Genomic DNA, 13,745 nt, shown 5'->3' with positions numbered 1-13,745 from the left:
ACCTAAGTCAGGAGTCAGCCAACTTCCTGTAAAGGGCCAGACAGTATGTTATCTTGGTTTGCAGTCCCTGTGGTCTCTCTCCTGACTCCTCAGGACTGCTCTTACAGAGTGAAGGCGGGCACAGTGACACAGAAACAGATGAGTGCTGCTGTGTTCCAACAGAATTTTATATGTGGACGTTAACATTTGAATTTCATATTATTTTCATATATGACAAAATGGTACTCTTGAAAAATATAAAAGCTCTTTTTATGCCAGCTTTACAAAAATAGTATCCAGGTGGACTGGATTTAGCCCATGGGTCATAACTTGTTGACCTCTGATCTAAATAAATAAAATATTGATTGTTTAAGCTTCAAACCCTAGCATCATGCCTGATGTACAGTAGGTACTTGTAAGAATATTTGTTGAATGAAAGAGAATGTGTGAATCCAAAGCATTTTTTCTCCTTTAGGTTTTGATCCGTAGAACAGGAATCCCAATCAGCATGTCTCTGCTCTATTTGACAATTGCTCGGCAGTTGGGAGTCCCACTGGAGCCTGTCAACTTCCCAAGTCACTTCTTATTAAGGTGGTGCCAAGGAGCAGAAGGGTAAGCCCCCTCTGATACATTGTAATTGGTGCCAAGGACCCAGTCCCACTGTGCTGAGAGAAAGCCTGACTTCATGGTTACATTAGGTATCACCACACAGAGGTCAAAACTGGGACATGGGGCTGTTTTGGTTTTTGATGGTAATCCATGTTGATATTCTACTTGTGATATTGTATTGTAGTCATGCAAGCTGTTACCATCAGGAGGGATTGGGTCAAGGGTATTCTGTATTTGTTATACCTACATGTAAATCTATATTTACCTCAAAAAGTTTAATTAAAATAAGAAAGACTAGGACTTCAAGGTCTTCTGGCTCCAAGGTCCCTGTGTTCCAAAGTAGATCAGATCAAAGCATTCTTAGAGAAATTCTTACTTTCCTTCCTTCCATAAATCTCCCCTTTCTTCTGCGTGTGTGCCCAAGCTTGAGAGAGAGAAAGAAACCTGGCTAATGAGTTCTGTTTTGTTCTTTTAAATCTAGTGTCTTATCAGTCAGAAATCTCTTCAGTTGTAATCTAGCTGTTCTGCAAGAAATAGTTCAAGCCAGGTGTGGTGGCACATGCCAGTATCCCAGCACCTCAGGAGGCTGAAGGAGGAGGATCATCAGAGTCAAGGCCAGCCTTAGCAACTTAGTGAGAACCCTGTATCTAAATAAAATATTTTAAAAAGGCTGGGGATGTGGCTCAGTGGTTAAACTCCACTGGGTTCAATCCTCAATGCCAAAAAAAAAAGAAATATCTTATTAAATCTGCCATTTAGTGGAAAAAGTAATAATCTATTTCACGTTCTTTGAAACCGAAAGATGAATTGTAATGATCTTAGGTGAACTGATCAGACAATGCTGTAGAAAATACTTGAACTTTGACATCAGCCTGAGCTCAAACCTTGGTTTCCTCTGAGCTTCAGTTTCTTCCTCTGTAAAATGGGGTCACTTTTTAATAGAGTGGCTTGGAGGATGGAAAAGATCACAGTCCTTTATCCATCTAGTCAAGGCTCTGGTGCTGCATAGAAAGAAGTACAATTTGTCTCTGTGTGTCTACCTCCTAGTTTAAAAAAGAAGTGAAATATTATATGTGTAATTGAAGCCTTCCAGGCATTCTTCCTGATTGCTTTTTCCCCCTTCTGTTCCCCAGAAGTAACTACCAGTCTGTTTGAAAGTGTTTACTTCCACGTAGATTATTAGTTCATTATGTATGTGTGTTTTTTTAGACAACTGTACACCCTTCCCTAGTTTTCCATGTTGTTTTGCAAATATGTGTTCCTAAATGTGTACTGGGTAAGTTGGGCACAGAGGCACACACCTGTAATCCCAGCAAGTCAGGACACTGAGGCAGGAGGATTTCCATTTCAAGGCTAGCCTGGCCAATTTGGGAAGACCCTGTCTCAGAATAAAACATGAAAAGGGCTGGGGATGGAACTCAGTGATAGAACGCTCTAGGTTCAATTTTCAGTACTAAAGTGGGAGGGGGTGCTGGGAAAGTAGATATCCACTTTTCATTATTTTAAATGAGAAAAATAATTTTTCAGCTCATTCACTTTCTCTGTATAATCTAGCCTCTCCATATTTCTCTAAAATATTCTGAAATACCTATGTAGTAACTCACCATGGTTTTTGTGTGCTATAAAGTGTTCATAACACTGATCACCATATTGTTTACCATAGTAATGTATTACATGGTAGCATTGTGTGTGGTGACAGTATCATTTTTCCTTCATGGCTACAGTGAGCATATATCATAGTGCAAATAAATAATGCAATAATTTGTTAATATTCCCAGGTAGCCTTTTGTCCCAGCTCCTGCAGAGGTTAAGCTGGGAGGGTCACTTGAGCCTAGGAGTTTGAGACCATCCTGGGTAACATAGTGAGAACTTGTCTTCAAAAGAAAAAAAGAACTCGGGCAGGTAGCAGAAACAAACCCCGGGGCCCATGCAGGACTCGGCCTTCAGGCTGGGGGAGCACACAGCTCTCCCCAGCAGCTGGGCTGTGTCCCTCTCTGTTCTTGTCTGGGCTCTTACCACTCCTGCCTTGGGTCTCTTTTCACTGTCTCTGCACCAAGATCATATTATCTCAATTATTGTGACTTTATAATTAGTCCTGATACCTGGTAGTATGAGAGTCCCAATGTGCTCTTCAAGTCTGCCGTGGCACTTCTTAGCTTTCGCTCTTCCATACAGAATCATCAGGTTCGGTAAAATAATTCTGCGTGCATATTGATTGGAGCCTTTGACTGCTTTTGATTGGATTTCTAGATCAGTATGAGGACAGTGGCAGTGTTCACTGTTGAGTCTTTCTGTCTAGGAAATGGTCCTCCGCATTTACCTAGGTCCTCATTAGTGCCCCTGAAAAGATTTTTACACTTTCCTTCATCAAGATAATTAATATCTCAGAAGGTTTTTTATTTGTAGATACCTTAAATTTTTGTTGCTGTCTTAAGTGGGAATTATTACTTTTCTAAGTATTGATGGTATACAGGGACGAAGCCAATAATTTAGATATAGGTCTGATATTCACATTTGCTGAATAAATTATGAGTGTGAGTAATTTTCAACTTAATTTTTTGGTGTTGATAATCATCATATCAGTAAGTATTGACTTTTCTTTTTTCTGGCTTTATAAATATATATATTATAAATGTAACAATATGTATTTAATCTCTCTTATATAATTTTGATCTCTATAATAAGCTGTTCTGATTTGAGCAGCTTATTGTAGAGATTAAAATACTGAATTCTTCATATACATGTTATATATGTAACATTATATATATATTTTTTTTTTTTTAATTTTTTTGGCATTGCTGGGGATTGAACACAGGGCATTGCATGTACTAGGCAAGCACTGTCACCCCTGAGCCTCGTCCCCAGCCCTAGCTTTATATATTTGTTTGTTTTGGTTACCTTACTCCCTCGGCCAGATCCTTTTGTCCAGAGTTGATAAACAGTGATGGCATGCGCCATGCCTTGGGTGTGACTTTCAGTGGGATGCTTTTCAGATGTCACTATCCAGCATTATGTTTGGGGAGATACCTTTCATTAGGGTTATCAAAGCTGCCCTTCAGATTCCTAATTTGCTAAGAGTTTTATTAATCTCTAGATATTAGAGATTTTCCCTAGCTATCCATGTGATCTCACAATTTTGCTCTTATCCTGTATGTTCAGTAATGGGGTTTGTTTGGTTTGGTCTGGAGCTTGAACAAGGGGCCTTGCACATGCTGAGCACTTGCTCTGCCACTGAATTACACCCCAGAAATAGATTTTTTAATGTTTAGCTCTTTTGTCATTCTTGGGGTACGTCTAACTTAATCATATTTTTTGAAAATACATGGATCCATTTAATTTGCTTGTATTTTGTCCAGGATTTTTTGTATTCATGCTCATAAATGATCTTGGCCTATAAATTTTTATGTGTTTGTCCTTAGGAAGTTCTGGCCCCAAAGAGAGGGGAAGAGATCCTTATTTCTAGAACATTTTATATGTCTTAGGTCTTTGCTAAAAGTGGGCTATAAACATAATTCAAGAAAGAAATCTGACTGGGCTTTTTAGCTGCCAAATAGAAAATTTGATATGTGATTTGCAGTGAGAATAAGATCAAAATGAAATAATTGCTCAAAGGAATCACAGCTGTCCCTGAGACAGACAGCCACCTAAATCATTCCATAAGCCCTCATGGCACACTGGTCTGTGCGGTAGGAACTTGTATCATGTGCCCCTGCTCGCCACTGAGCTAGGCCAGTGAGCAAGGCACAACTCTTTGTGGTCTAGTGCAGGGCTCCCAACCTGAAACCAAGATGCACAGAATGGAGGGCAGAATCCTTCTGGAGTGAGGTGCCAGAACTTTTCTCAGATCCTCAAGGGCTCAGCATCCCCAGAGGCTAACTACTGCTGATCCATGGAGTAGTCTGCCTTGGCCATTCCTATGTCTTTCTCAACTGAGCTCTGATGTCCATGGTCATGAGTTTTGGATCAATTTTAATTAAAAAGGTCTGATAGGCGGCCTGTATGCATGGTGTCCCTTAAACACCAGAGGACTGGTCTGATAGTTGAGCTCCCGTAAAGAGTCAGGTTTTAAACTGTGGACAAGGCGTTAATATTGTCAGTGTCGAGAGTACTGTTTTAACCTTTGACCTCTGGTTTGAGCAGCTTATTGTAGAGATTAAAATACTGAATTCTTCAGCTCATCTAATATTTGGCTCTTCTGATAGGGCGACCCTGGACATCTTTGACTACATCTACATAGATGCTTTTGGGAAAGGCAAGCAGCTGACAGTGAAAGAATGTGAATACCTGATTGGCCAGCATGTGACCGCAGCGCTCTATGGGGTGGTCAACGTCAAGAAGGTGTTACAGCGAATGGTGGGAAACCTGTTGAGCCTGGGGAAGCGGTAAGGGTTTCTGATACCTAAGCAAAATGTGTGTCTTCAGAGGCTTGTGTGTCTTCACCGAGAATTGTGTATAATGAACTCACCTGCGAGTGGCTGCAGCATCATAGCTGACTACCACCTGAAAAATAACGGTTCCCTTGACAATGCTGTACACAGTCGAGAGGTGCTAAGTGGCTTCCCTTGAGGTCTTCACAGTGGACTTGGATATACCCTCCTTGTAAACACTGAGGGTGCTCTTCACCAGCAAGAATGTCTAGACTGGAAAAGATGATTTTTCAGAGGCAGGATGTTCTTGTGTCCAATTGTTTAATAATTTATCACTTAAACAGTGGAACCGTCTTGCTCTGAGTCCAAGGAAATTCATCCTGGGAAAATAGTTGTAGGTTGTGTGTTAACAGTAATAGTTTTCTACCTGATAATAGAATTTTTTTTAATAGAATTGAATTATTTAAAGCAGTTTTAGTTCAATAGAAAAATTAAGCAGAATGTAGAGAATTCCTTTATGCCTTCTGTTCCCATACATGCCCAACGTTCTTCACTGTCCACATCTTCACCACAGTGGGCCTTTGTGACAAGTGCTAACCTACTCCGCCACATCATTATGTCTCCAAATTCACAGTTTCATTAGGGTTCACCCTTGATGTTCTAACACTCCAAGGATTGGGACAAATACACCATGACTTGCATCTGTTATTGTCATGACACACCAAATAGTTTTGTGTCTCACTGTTCCCTTGAGGTCCTATGTGCTCTGCCTAGTCTGTATGCTCTGCCTAGTCCAGGTTCTTTTGTTTTTTGGTGCTAATAAAAAGCAAAAAGGACTGGAGATGTAGCTCAGTGGTAGAACACCCTAAGGATTGAACCCAGGGTGTTCTACTACCGAGCTACATCTCCAGTCCTTTTTGCTTTTTATTTTGAGACAGGGTCTCACTAAATTGCTGAGGCTAAACTCAAACTCGTGATCCTCCTGAATCAACCTCCCAAGCCACTGGGATTTTAGGCATGCATCACTGCATCCAGCTCAAGATTTATTTCTAATTTTTATAGTGTTATTGTGGTGAAGCTGAGGCAGAAGGATTTCAAGTTCGAGGTCAGCCTCGACAATATAGGGAGACCCTGTCTCAAAAAGTAAAGGGCTTAGGAGGTGGGAATGTAGCTCAGTGGTAGAGCATCCCTGGGTTCAATCCTCAGTAACAAAAGTAAATAAATAAAAAGAGTGAAAGAGAGAAAACATTTGGGATTAATGTCAATTACTTTAAAAACCCATGCTTGGAAAAGAAGGATCTTAACTGAAAAACCCACCAGATGAGACCAAGTGACTGTCTCCTCTAGGGAAGGCATCGACCAGTCCTACCAGCTCCTGAGAGACTCATTGGATCTGTATCTGGCGATGTACCCGGACCAGGTGCAGCTTCTGCTTCTTCAAGCCAGACTCTACTTTCACCTGGGAATCTGGCCAGAGAAGGTAATTATTTTACTTTGATGCTTTGCACTTACCTTAGAGAAGAGAGTTCTAGATTTAAAGGCGGCTGTTACAAGTTCATCCTTTTACTAAAAGGGGAATGTGCACAAATTTACTCAATCTCCCAGTCCTAAAATTATTTTCTGTTTCCTCTAATTCCAAGGAACATCGGCTCTACTGCCAGGAGTTTGACTGTTCCCCTTTGTGGTTAGTCACTGGGCACCTAGAACCACAAAACCTGCCCCACCACTCATCCACTGGTGCCCAAGCTTTGTCTTTCACGGGTCACCTTCAACACAGGGAAGCAAACAGAATGTGAGACCTTCAGCTGACTGTTAGCAACTAAACTTACCATGAATAAGTACCCTGTTTAGCATAGGAAGTCAGTCTGGCCACTGAACTAGCTGAGGACCAGTTTTGTTTCCGAAAATGGTTGAATTTTCATGCTGTTCACTTGAATGTTCTCAGTTTTGTAATGGCCAGTAGCAAGCACTATGAGGAGGTGACAGTGGTGAGATCAGAGCTGGTCTCAGGCAAGTGTGGGTGCAGCACACACGTGGGTCTGGTTGTGTGTGACATTGCAGGAGCCAGTGACATATTCCCTTCCCACCCTTGCTGTTTCCTGGACATATGACAGTGATTCATTTTGTTTGTCTAGAACAGCATGGTGAAGGAGCTTGATTCCAAGCTGTCACTGGAATGTCACCTCCCTAAGTTATTAGAGAAGAGCCTAATCTTTTTGGAGAGCATAAATATCCTAAATGAGCCTACATTGCCAAGGTTGACATTGTCTCATTAGTTTAATGCTTTAAAGATCTAAAGTACATCTCAGAAAACTCAGGTGGGGGATATTCCAGTCTCCTATCTCAAGACATTGTCCACAGCAAAGTTGGTGCAGGTCCTCCCACAGAAGGTCATAGAGTGTTACTTAGATCACCTGCTCCCTACAGCTCAGCTGTCTAGGGTGTAATCATCCATTTGAATTTTAATTTTATTTATTTACTTTTGGTAACAGGATGTACGTAGCTGATCTGTCGCTTATTACTTTAGATTTGTGAAGGGATTTCATGCTCATCCATGGAACTCCAAGATTCTTTCATTGTGGATCCTATAGTTAAATGATCAGTCTGCCAGAAGGTTATGCTGTTGACAGTCCCCTTTGTGAGGCACAGTCTGGGGGTTATCTCAGGTGTCCTTACCCCCACACCTGACTGATGTCAGCACTCACACTCTACTACTGGAAATGGCCTCAGTAGCCTTTGGAGTGATCCTGGGCACCTTCCTGCCAGGCAAGCGTTTGTGCAGAGAGCCTTTCTTCCTGACTTGCACTGCAGGGTGCACTTAGCGCCACTCTCCTCTGGAGGTCAGGAAAGAACCGTGGCTCTTCCCCAGGGCACCTGAGACTCCTTCCCCTCCAAGCACATGGTGCTGCGTTGGAAGTGGCACCCCGAGATGGGAAGGAGGCTAGGGCGCCTAGTGAGGAAGAATTCAGAGGGTACCCAGAGAGAAGGCACCTCTCCAGAGGAAGGCTCTGAGGTGGCCTTTGAAGGCTGAGAGCAAATTCAGAGCCGCTGGGTCGGGCAGCAGTGGGGAGCAGCCTGTGGACACTGCAGAGGCCTGGTGTGCGCTTGGAGGGTCAGCCCGACAGGGCCCGTCCGTGCCTGTGTGTGCGTGTGTGTGAAAGCGGGGAGCAGGTGTGAGATGAGTCTCTGAAGCCTTGGGCCTTGTTAGGTAAAGGGGACATGCTGAGCTGGGAGGACCTGAAGGTGGCCTTGCTTTCCATGGAGGTAAATCAGAAAGAGCTAAGAACAGACTGCCTTGGTCACGGTGGCAGTAGTTTTTAAAGTCACTAGTGTTTACTGCACATATCCGCCCTCTCAGCCTCCCCCTTCATACTGCTTTCAGTTTTGCCTTTGACAAATAACACAACAGGCACTGAGAAGTAACTTGCCACACTCTCGTGCACATGTGTGGGGGCACCATGAGTTTCACCTTGGACTGGTGCCCGAGCCCACCTCAGGCATCACCCCATGAGTTTGTGACGGCGGAGGAAGGATCATCTCTGAAGGGGCCAGGATGCTTTGCGGCTGCTGGACCCATGTAGCTGTCCTTTTCCTTTCTCTGCATTTTAGTGAAGAGAGTGCCCCTCTGATTGCCCAAGGCAAGCCCCTCCCTTTGTGGGTGTGAAAAGGGGAGTCCTACTGGCGTTGCCTGTGGCACTCCCTTCAGCCCACTTCCTTCCCAGTAACCTTCTCAGGCACCTCCTGGACTGCCCAGTGCCCACCTGCCTGCCTCCATCCACTCCAGAACATGGGGGTCACTCCAGGGCACTGCTGTAGCCAAGGAAGACAGTGGTCCTGTTTCACTTAAACCATTCTTCTTGCTGCTTAACACAGTAGGTACTTGTCTCCCCATCCCTGGGTTGCCCCCCCACCCGCCCCCAGAACACTGTTCCCTGTGCTCTGTGGTCTCCGGCTCCCAGGCCTCCCTTAAGGCTCCACACCAGGTAGGCCCTGGCTTCCTGTCCTCTGCACCTTTCCCCAAAGCAGTTCTGCTCACCTTGTGACCACCTGTACGCTAACGCTCCAGACTCTGAGGCTCTAGGATGACTTACCCACAGGTCCTCCATGACCAGAACCTGGTTCTGCTTCCCGGCAGGTGGCCATCAGCCTATTGAAAACGACCCTTCTGCAACCTAGATTGGCACACAGGCCCAGTTTGGTCTCTGCTCTGAGACCCTTTGGGCCAACTTAATATGTGGTAACCAGAGTCATCTTAATAAAGTGTCACTACTGTTCTTTCACTGCTGACACTCCTCCCACCCCGTGGCCTGAAAGATGAGACTAATGCTCTGCAGTGTGGCCCATGGGTTCTTGGTGGGCTCGCCTTGTCTGCCTGACCTTGTGACTCCACGGGTTGTCCCCTGGTGTTCTGCACAGGCTGCGCCTCTCCTATCCATGCTGCAGTCCTCTGTGTGTACCACTCCCTGCTGGAGCTCAGCTCTGCTCCAGCTTCTGCTGAGCTGTCTGTCGAACTACTGCCTCCCTGGATGCCCACGCCCAGCCCCAGCAAGGTCAGCTCTCCACCAGCCCGCACTCATCTGTGGTGCTGCCGTCCCGTCCTCCCTCCCCTGGAACAGTGCAGCCCTCGCTGTAGCTGTTCGTGCTCTCGGCACCATCCCCACACAGAGTAGGCGTTCAGGACATTTATTTATCTGTTTTCCGTTGGTGCTGGGAAGGGAACCGAGACCCCTTAAGTGCTAGGCAGACACTGTGCCCCTGAGCCATACCCTAGGCCTCAGAATCATTTGGGGGGAATAATTGAGAAATGGCCAGACTTCATGGGCTGTGAAAAAGGAGAAGATTCCAATAAGGTATCTAGGTTTTCCAACAAGGAGACAGTTACGCCAGTATAAAAGGGAGTGGGTGGAGAATGAGCTTGTTTGGGTTGGGAGAAGGTGCTAACTCAGGGGTGTGTGGAATTGTTGCTTGGGGTCATCCATCAAATGCAGATGCTCTGGTTGATGAAGCTCCCCCCCCCCCCCCCCCGCCAAAAAAAAAATGAGTCCTACAGACAGGTGGCTGTCAAGAAAATGGAGCCAAGAACTTGGGGAAAGCCTTAGGGAAAACTGTAACAGAGCAGGGGTCAGCAGGACCGCCCGGTTCTGTGGGTATGTTCTATCAGACCCAGCTGTGCCTGTTAGAGTACTCGATGTCTGCAGCTGCTCTCAAGCACTGGAGCAGCATGGACTAGTTGAGCCCAAAATAGTGACCTTCTGGCCTTGTCCAAAAGAGGCGTTCGGGCCCCTGGGTAGAGAAGTGTAAGGAAACGCTTCGTGGGTGATGGGCCCTGTTTTAAGGTCTTTCCTCAAAACTTGTGATACTTGGGGTTCTAGACCTAGAGTATTTGGTTGGGGACAGTGTGGGGCCTGCTGTCAGCACTACCCTCGTGAACACACCAGGCCCCAGGTCACAGCATCTACTCCGTTCCTGCCCTCGCCCCTCCTCAGCACATGGCAGGAAGGAGAGCGTGGTTATCCCTGGCCCTGTCTCCTCGGGCAGTCGGAATCCAGCCTGCCTTGTGCTCGGACTGCTGAGGTGCTAGCCGCACTGTGCGTGGAGAGGGGCTGCCGGAAAGGAGGGGACGCTGCCGAGGTGCCATTGACACTAGCTCACTGGAACAGGATGGGCACACAAGGACGGCCATTGTGCCACCACAGCAGATAGAGGCTTATTGTTCAGTAGGATGCTTTTAGCTACAAAAAGTAAATGCCACTACTGTCTCCAAATTTAAAGTACACTATTGGAGGTGGGAAGTGGATAGGGATTGGCTGACAGTGGATTCTTGTTGAATCTGCTTTGGGGTACTTGAGGTTATGCTATTCTGTCCATTTTTATGTTTTTGAAACATAACATTTGATGAAAATGCTCCTACTTTAATATTCTTGTGAGTGATGGGTGCATGCACACACCTGTAGTCCATGGTACTCAGGAGGCCAAGGCAGGAAGATCACAAGTTCAAAGCCAGTCTGGGTAACTTAACAAGACTCTGTCTCAAAATAAAATACATTTTTAAAAAAGAAGAAGGTGGCCTGGGGATATAGCTCAGGGGTAAAGCACCTCAGGGTTCAATCCCTAATAGTGCAAAATAAATTTAAAATACAATAAAATTAAAAAGCTGAGGCTATGGCTCAGTTGTATTTGTAATACTTGCATAGTATTTGTAAGGCCCTGGGTTCAATCCCCACTACTGAAAAAATAAGATGTTCCCACTCTTGCTCTGATACGTGGTGTTGAAACGTTGGGTTGACAGTCAGACCCAGGGCTGTGTTTTCAGAACCCTGTGACCTTGGGCAAGCTTTATTTACGTCACTGAGCTGGGTTCCTCTTTTGGAAGTCAGCCATGACTGCGTGGTGTAGCGCCCAGCAGAGAATCAAATACTGAAATCATCATCAGGAAATACTGAGATACTCCATCTAGAAGACAAGATTGGTGTTTGGAACAATATCTAGGTTGTGTGAAACTGTAGTTTTCACAACATTTTTATGTGTTAAGAAATAGGTAAGTCAGTGCTTCATCATCGTTGGATAAGAAAATGATTCAAAAGTGAAAACAGCTAGTTTGACAGATCTGGGACTAGAGTCCAGGTTGTCTTCACCACTAAACATGTGATAATTTAGGACTCGGTAAATTGGAAGGATAGGCTCATCAAGAGACCTGCTGCATTCTTAGCAACATCACAGGTGCTAAACAGGGTGAGAGAGAGTGTGTGTGTGTGTGTGTGTGTGTGTGTGGAACTTGAGTGTTTATTTTCTCAGAGGCACTGAGCACAGCAGAGACTGTGACAATGTAGACAGTCCTGCTCCTCCCTGCTGCTACTTGAAGCTCTTCATAGATACAGTGTCTCCCCCTGCCCACTGGAATGCTGAGTTCCATTGTGAGTGAAGACTGTTGACGTGGCCAGCAAGACTCTTCCTCGAGTATGGCATCCCTTGGGTGCCTGGTCAGTGATCCTTTCCCTCTTACCCAGCGCAGAAGCAGTAGTGTCAAAAGGTCTTTTTCATCTTGATTAAAACAGCTTAAGATTTTTCCCTCTCAGTGCATGAGTGGCGGGTAAAATAAGTCTCCTTACTGTGTTTAAAACAACTGGCATTCCCACAGTGTCCATGCCGACCCAGAACATGAGGTCCTTCTGTGACCTGCCTAGTCCAAATGTGCAGCAGATGGCAGCCCCTGCCGTCCTTTATCAGGTTATGTAGGTAGGTCTGAATCCCAAGCTGCGAAAAAGAAAAGGCCTAGCTGAAAATATTATCTCCTAGTCTTTCTGTCTTGTCTTGAAGGTGCTTGACATCCTCCAGCACATCCAGACCCTCGACCCCGGGCAGCACGGGGCGGTGGGCTATCTGGTGCAGCACACGCTCGAGCACATCGAGCGCAAAAAGGAGGAGGTAGGCGTGGAGGTCAAGCTGCGCTCTGATGAGAAGCACAGGGATGTCTGCTACTCCATTGGGCTCATTATGAAGCATAAGAGGTGAGTGTCGTGGGTCCTCCTGTCCTCCGGAACCATCCCAGAGGGGCCGCAGTGGGCGCAGGAGCCGGCTGGAGGAGGATCTGCCTCTTGGAGCAGCAGCTGGGTGCCCCTGATCGCTACCTCACCGAGTGCCCCACCATCGAAGACAAGCTGAGCTGCCTCTTCACATTTGTTTTTAAGCAGTGACTCACTTTTCTAACTGACCTCCAGACCCTTCTCTGTGCAGGAAGATGCAAGCAACTCTACACACAGAGTTGTTTCTCTCATTTCTTCATTGTTCTTAACCTCTTCCCCTTTAACCTCCATCTCTTCAAGTCTGAGTCATGGGTATGGATTTCTGGCGCCATAGTCTGTGCATGTGCTCTGTTTACCAGGCCAAACTGACCTCTCCAAACTGACAATACTGGTTCACATCCCAGTGACAAAGGAGGAACTGAGAGTTCCTGTTAGCACCAACAAGTGTCACTGCTAGGCCTTTAAAAATGTCCTTCCTTTGTTATGGTTTTAATTTACGTTTCCCTAATTCCCAAGCAGGCTGAAGTTCTTTCTATAGGTTTCCTGATATCCGGGCTCCCTTCAGGAAGTGCTGCTTCAGGTGTTTTGCTTATTCTCTGTACAGTACCCATCTTCCGTACTGACCTGTCATCATCTTCTCCTTGTTCTGCACACTGGTGTCTGTGTGACAAGTCGCAGCTGTCTTCCCAGGTTGGGAATTCCATTCCTTTAGTGTGTCCTTTTTTAAAAAACTTTGTTATGGAAATTTCCACACACAGAAGAGTAGAGAGGGGAGTGAGAGGCACCAGGGTGAGGTTCCTGTCACGGAGTCTCAGGAGCTCTCTCATTGCCCACCTCCACCCTTCGTCCCCTCCTCCCCACTGTAACTCACACCAGGTGCCATTCCACTGCATACTAGTTCAGTATGTGTCTTCAGAAGGGAAGGGCTCACTCGCACTCGCTTTAATACATTTACCATTCTGTTGTCACATCGAAAAATAAGCAGTTCTTGAGCCTCACCCAGCATCTTGTCCAGAGCTATTTCCCTGGTTACCCTGTTTTTGATGGAGTCTGTCTGAATCAGGGTCCTTTATTCTCTTAATTGTATTGCTGTCAAATTAATTGGTTTTCTTTGTGAATTGTAGTTTTAGCACCTCATTTAAGAATTGTTTCCTGTCAAAGATACTTTATTTTGGAAGTCCTGCGTTGCATACCTAGGTCTTTGCTTTACTAACGATCACTGTTGGCGTGTTGTGATCAGGTCAGTGTCCTGATGCCTTTACTTTTG

At 45.4% G+C, this 13,745-nt stretch overlaps 1 protein-coding gene across 2 annotated transcripts in view; it reads left to right on the top strand.

The window, feature by feature from the left end:
- Fbxo21 (F-box protein 21) overlaps nt 1–13,745 on the top strand; it is a 39,059-nt gene that overhangs the window by 14,483 nt on the left and 10,831 nt on the right. Inside the window, exons 7-10 of one of the 2 annotated variants that reach the window (XM_076855042.2) lie at nt 455–591; nt 4,791–4,970; nt 6,303–6,435; nt 12,273–12,463. In XM_076855042.2, coding sequence (XP_076711157.1) covers nt 455–591; nt 4,791–4,970; nt 6,303–6,435; nt 12,273–12,463 — 641 coding nt within the window. Of the gene's footprint in view, nt 1–454; nt 592–4,790; nt 4,971–6,302; nt 6,436–12,251; nt 12,464–13,745 lie in introns of both variants that reach the window. The other variant, XM_076854957.2, reaches the window with a different exon arrangement.

Source organism: Callospermophilus lateralis, chromosome 1 (assembly GCF_048772815.1).
Source record: "Callospermophilus lateralis isolate mCalLat2 chromosome 1, mCalLat2.hap1, whole genome shotgun sequence".
Lineage (NCBI taxonomy): Eukaryota > Metazoa > Chordata > Mammalia > Rodentia > Sciuridae > Callospermophilus > Callospermophilus lateralis.
Note: the sequence above shows the minus strand (reverse complement) of the source record. Positions and strands in the feature narration are given on the sequence as shown.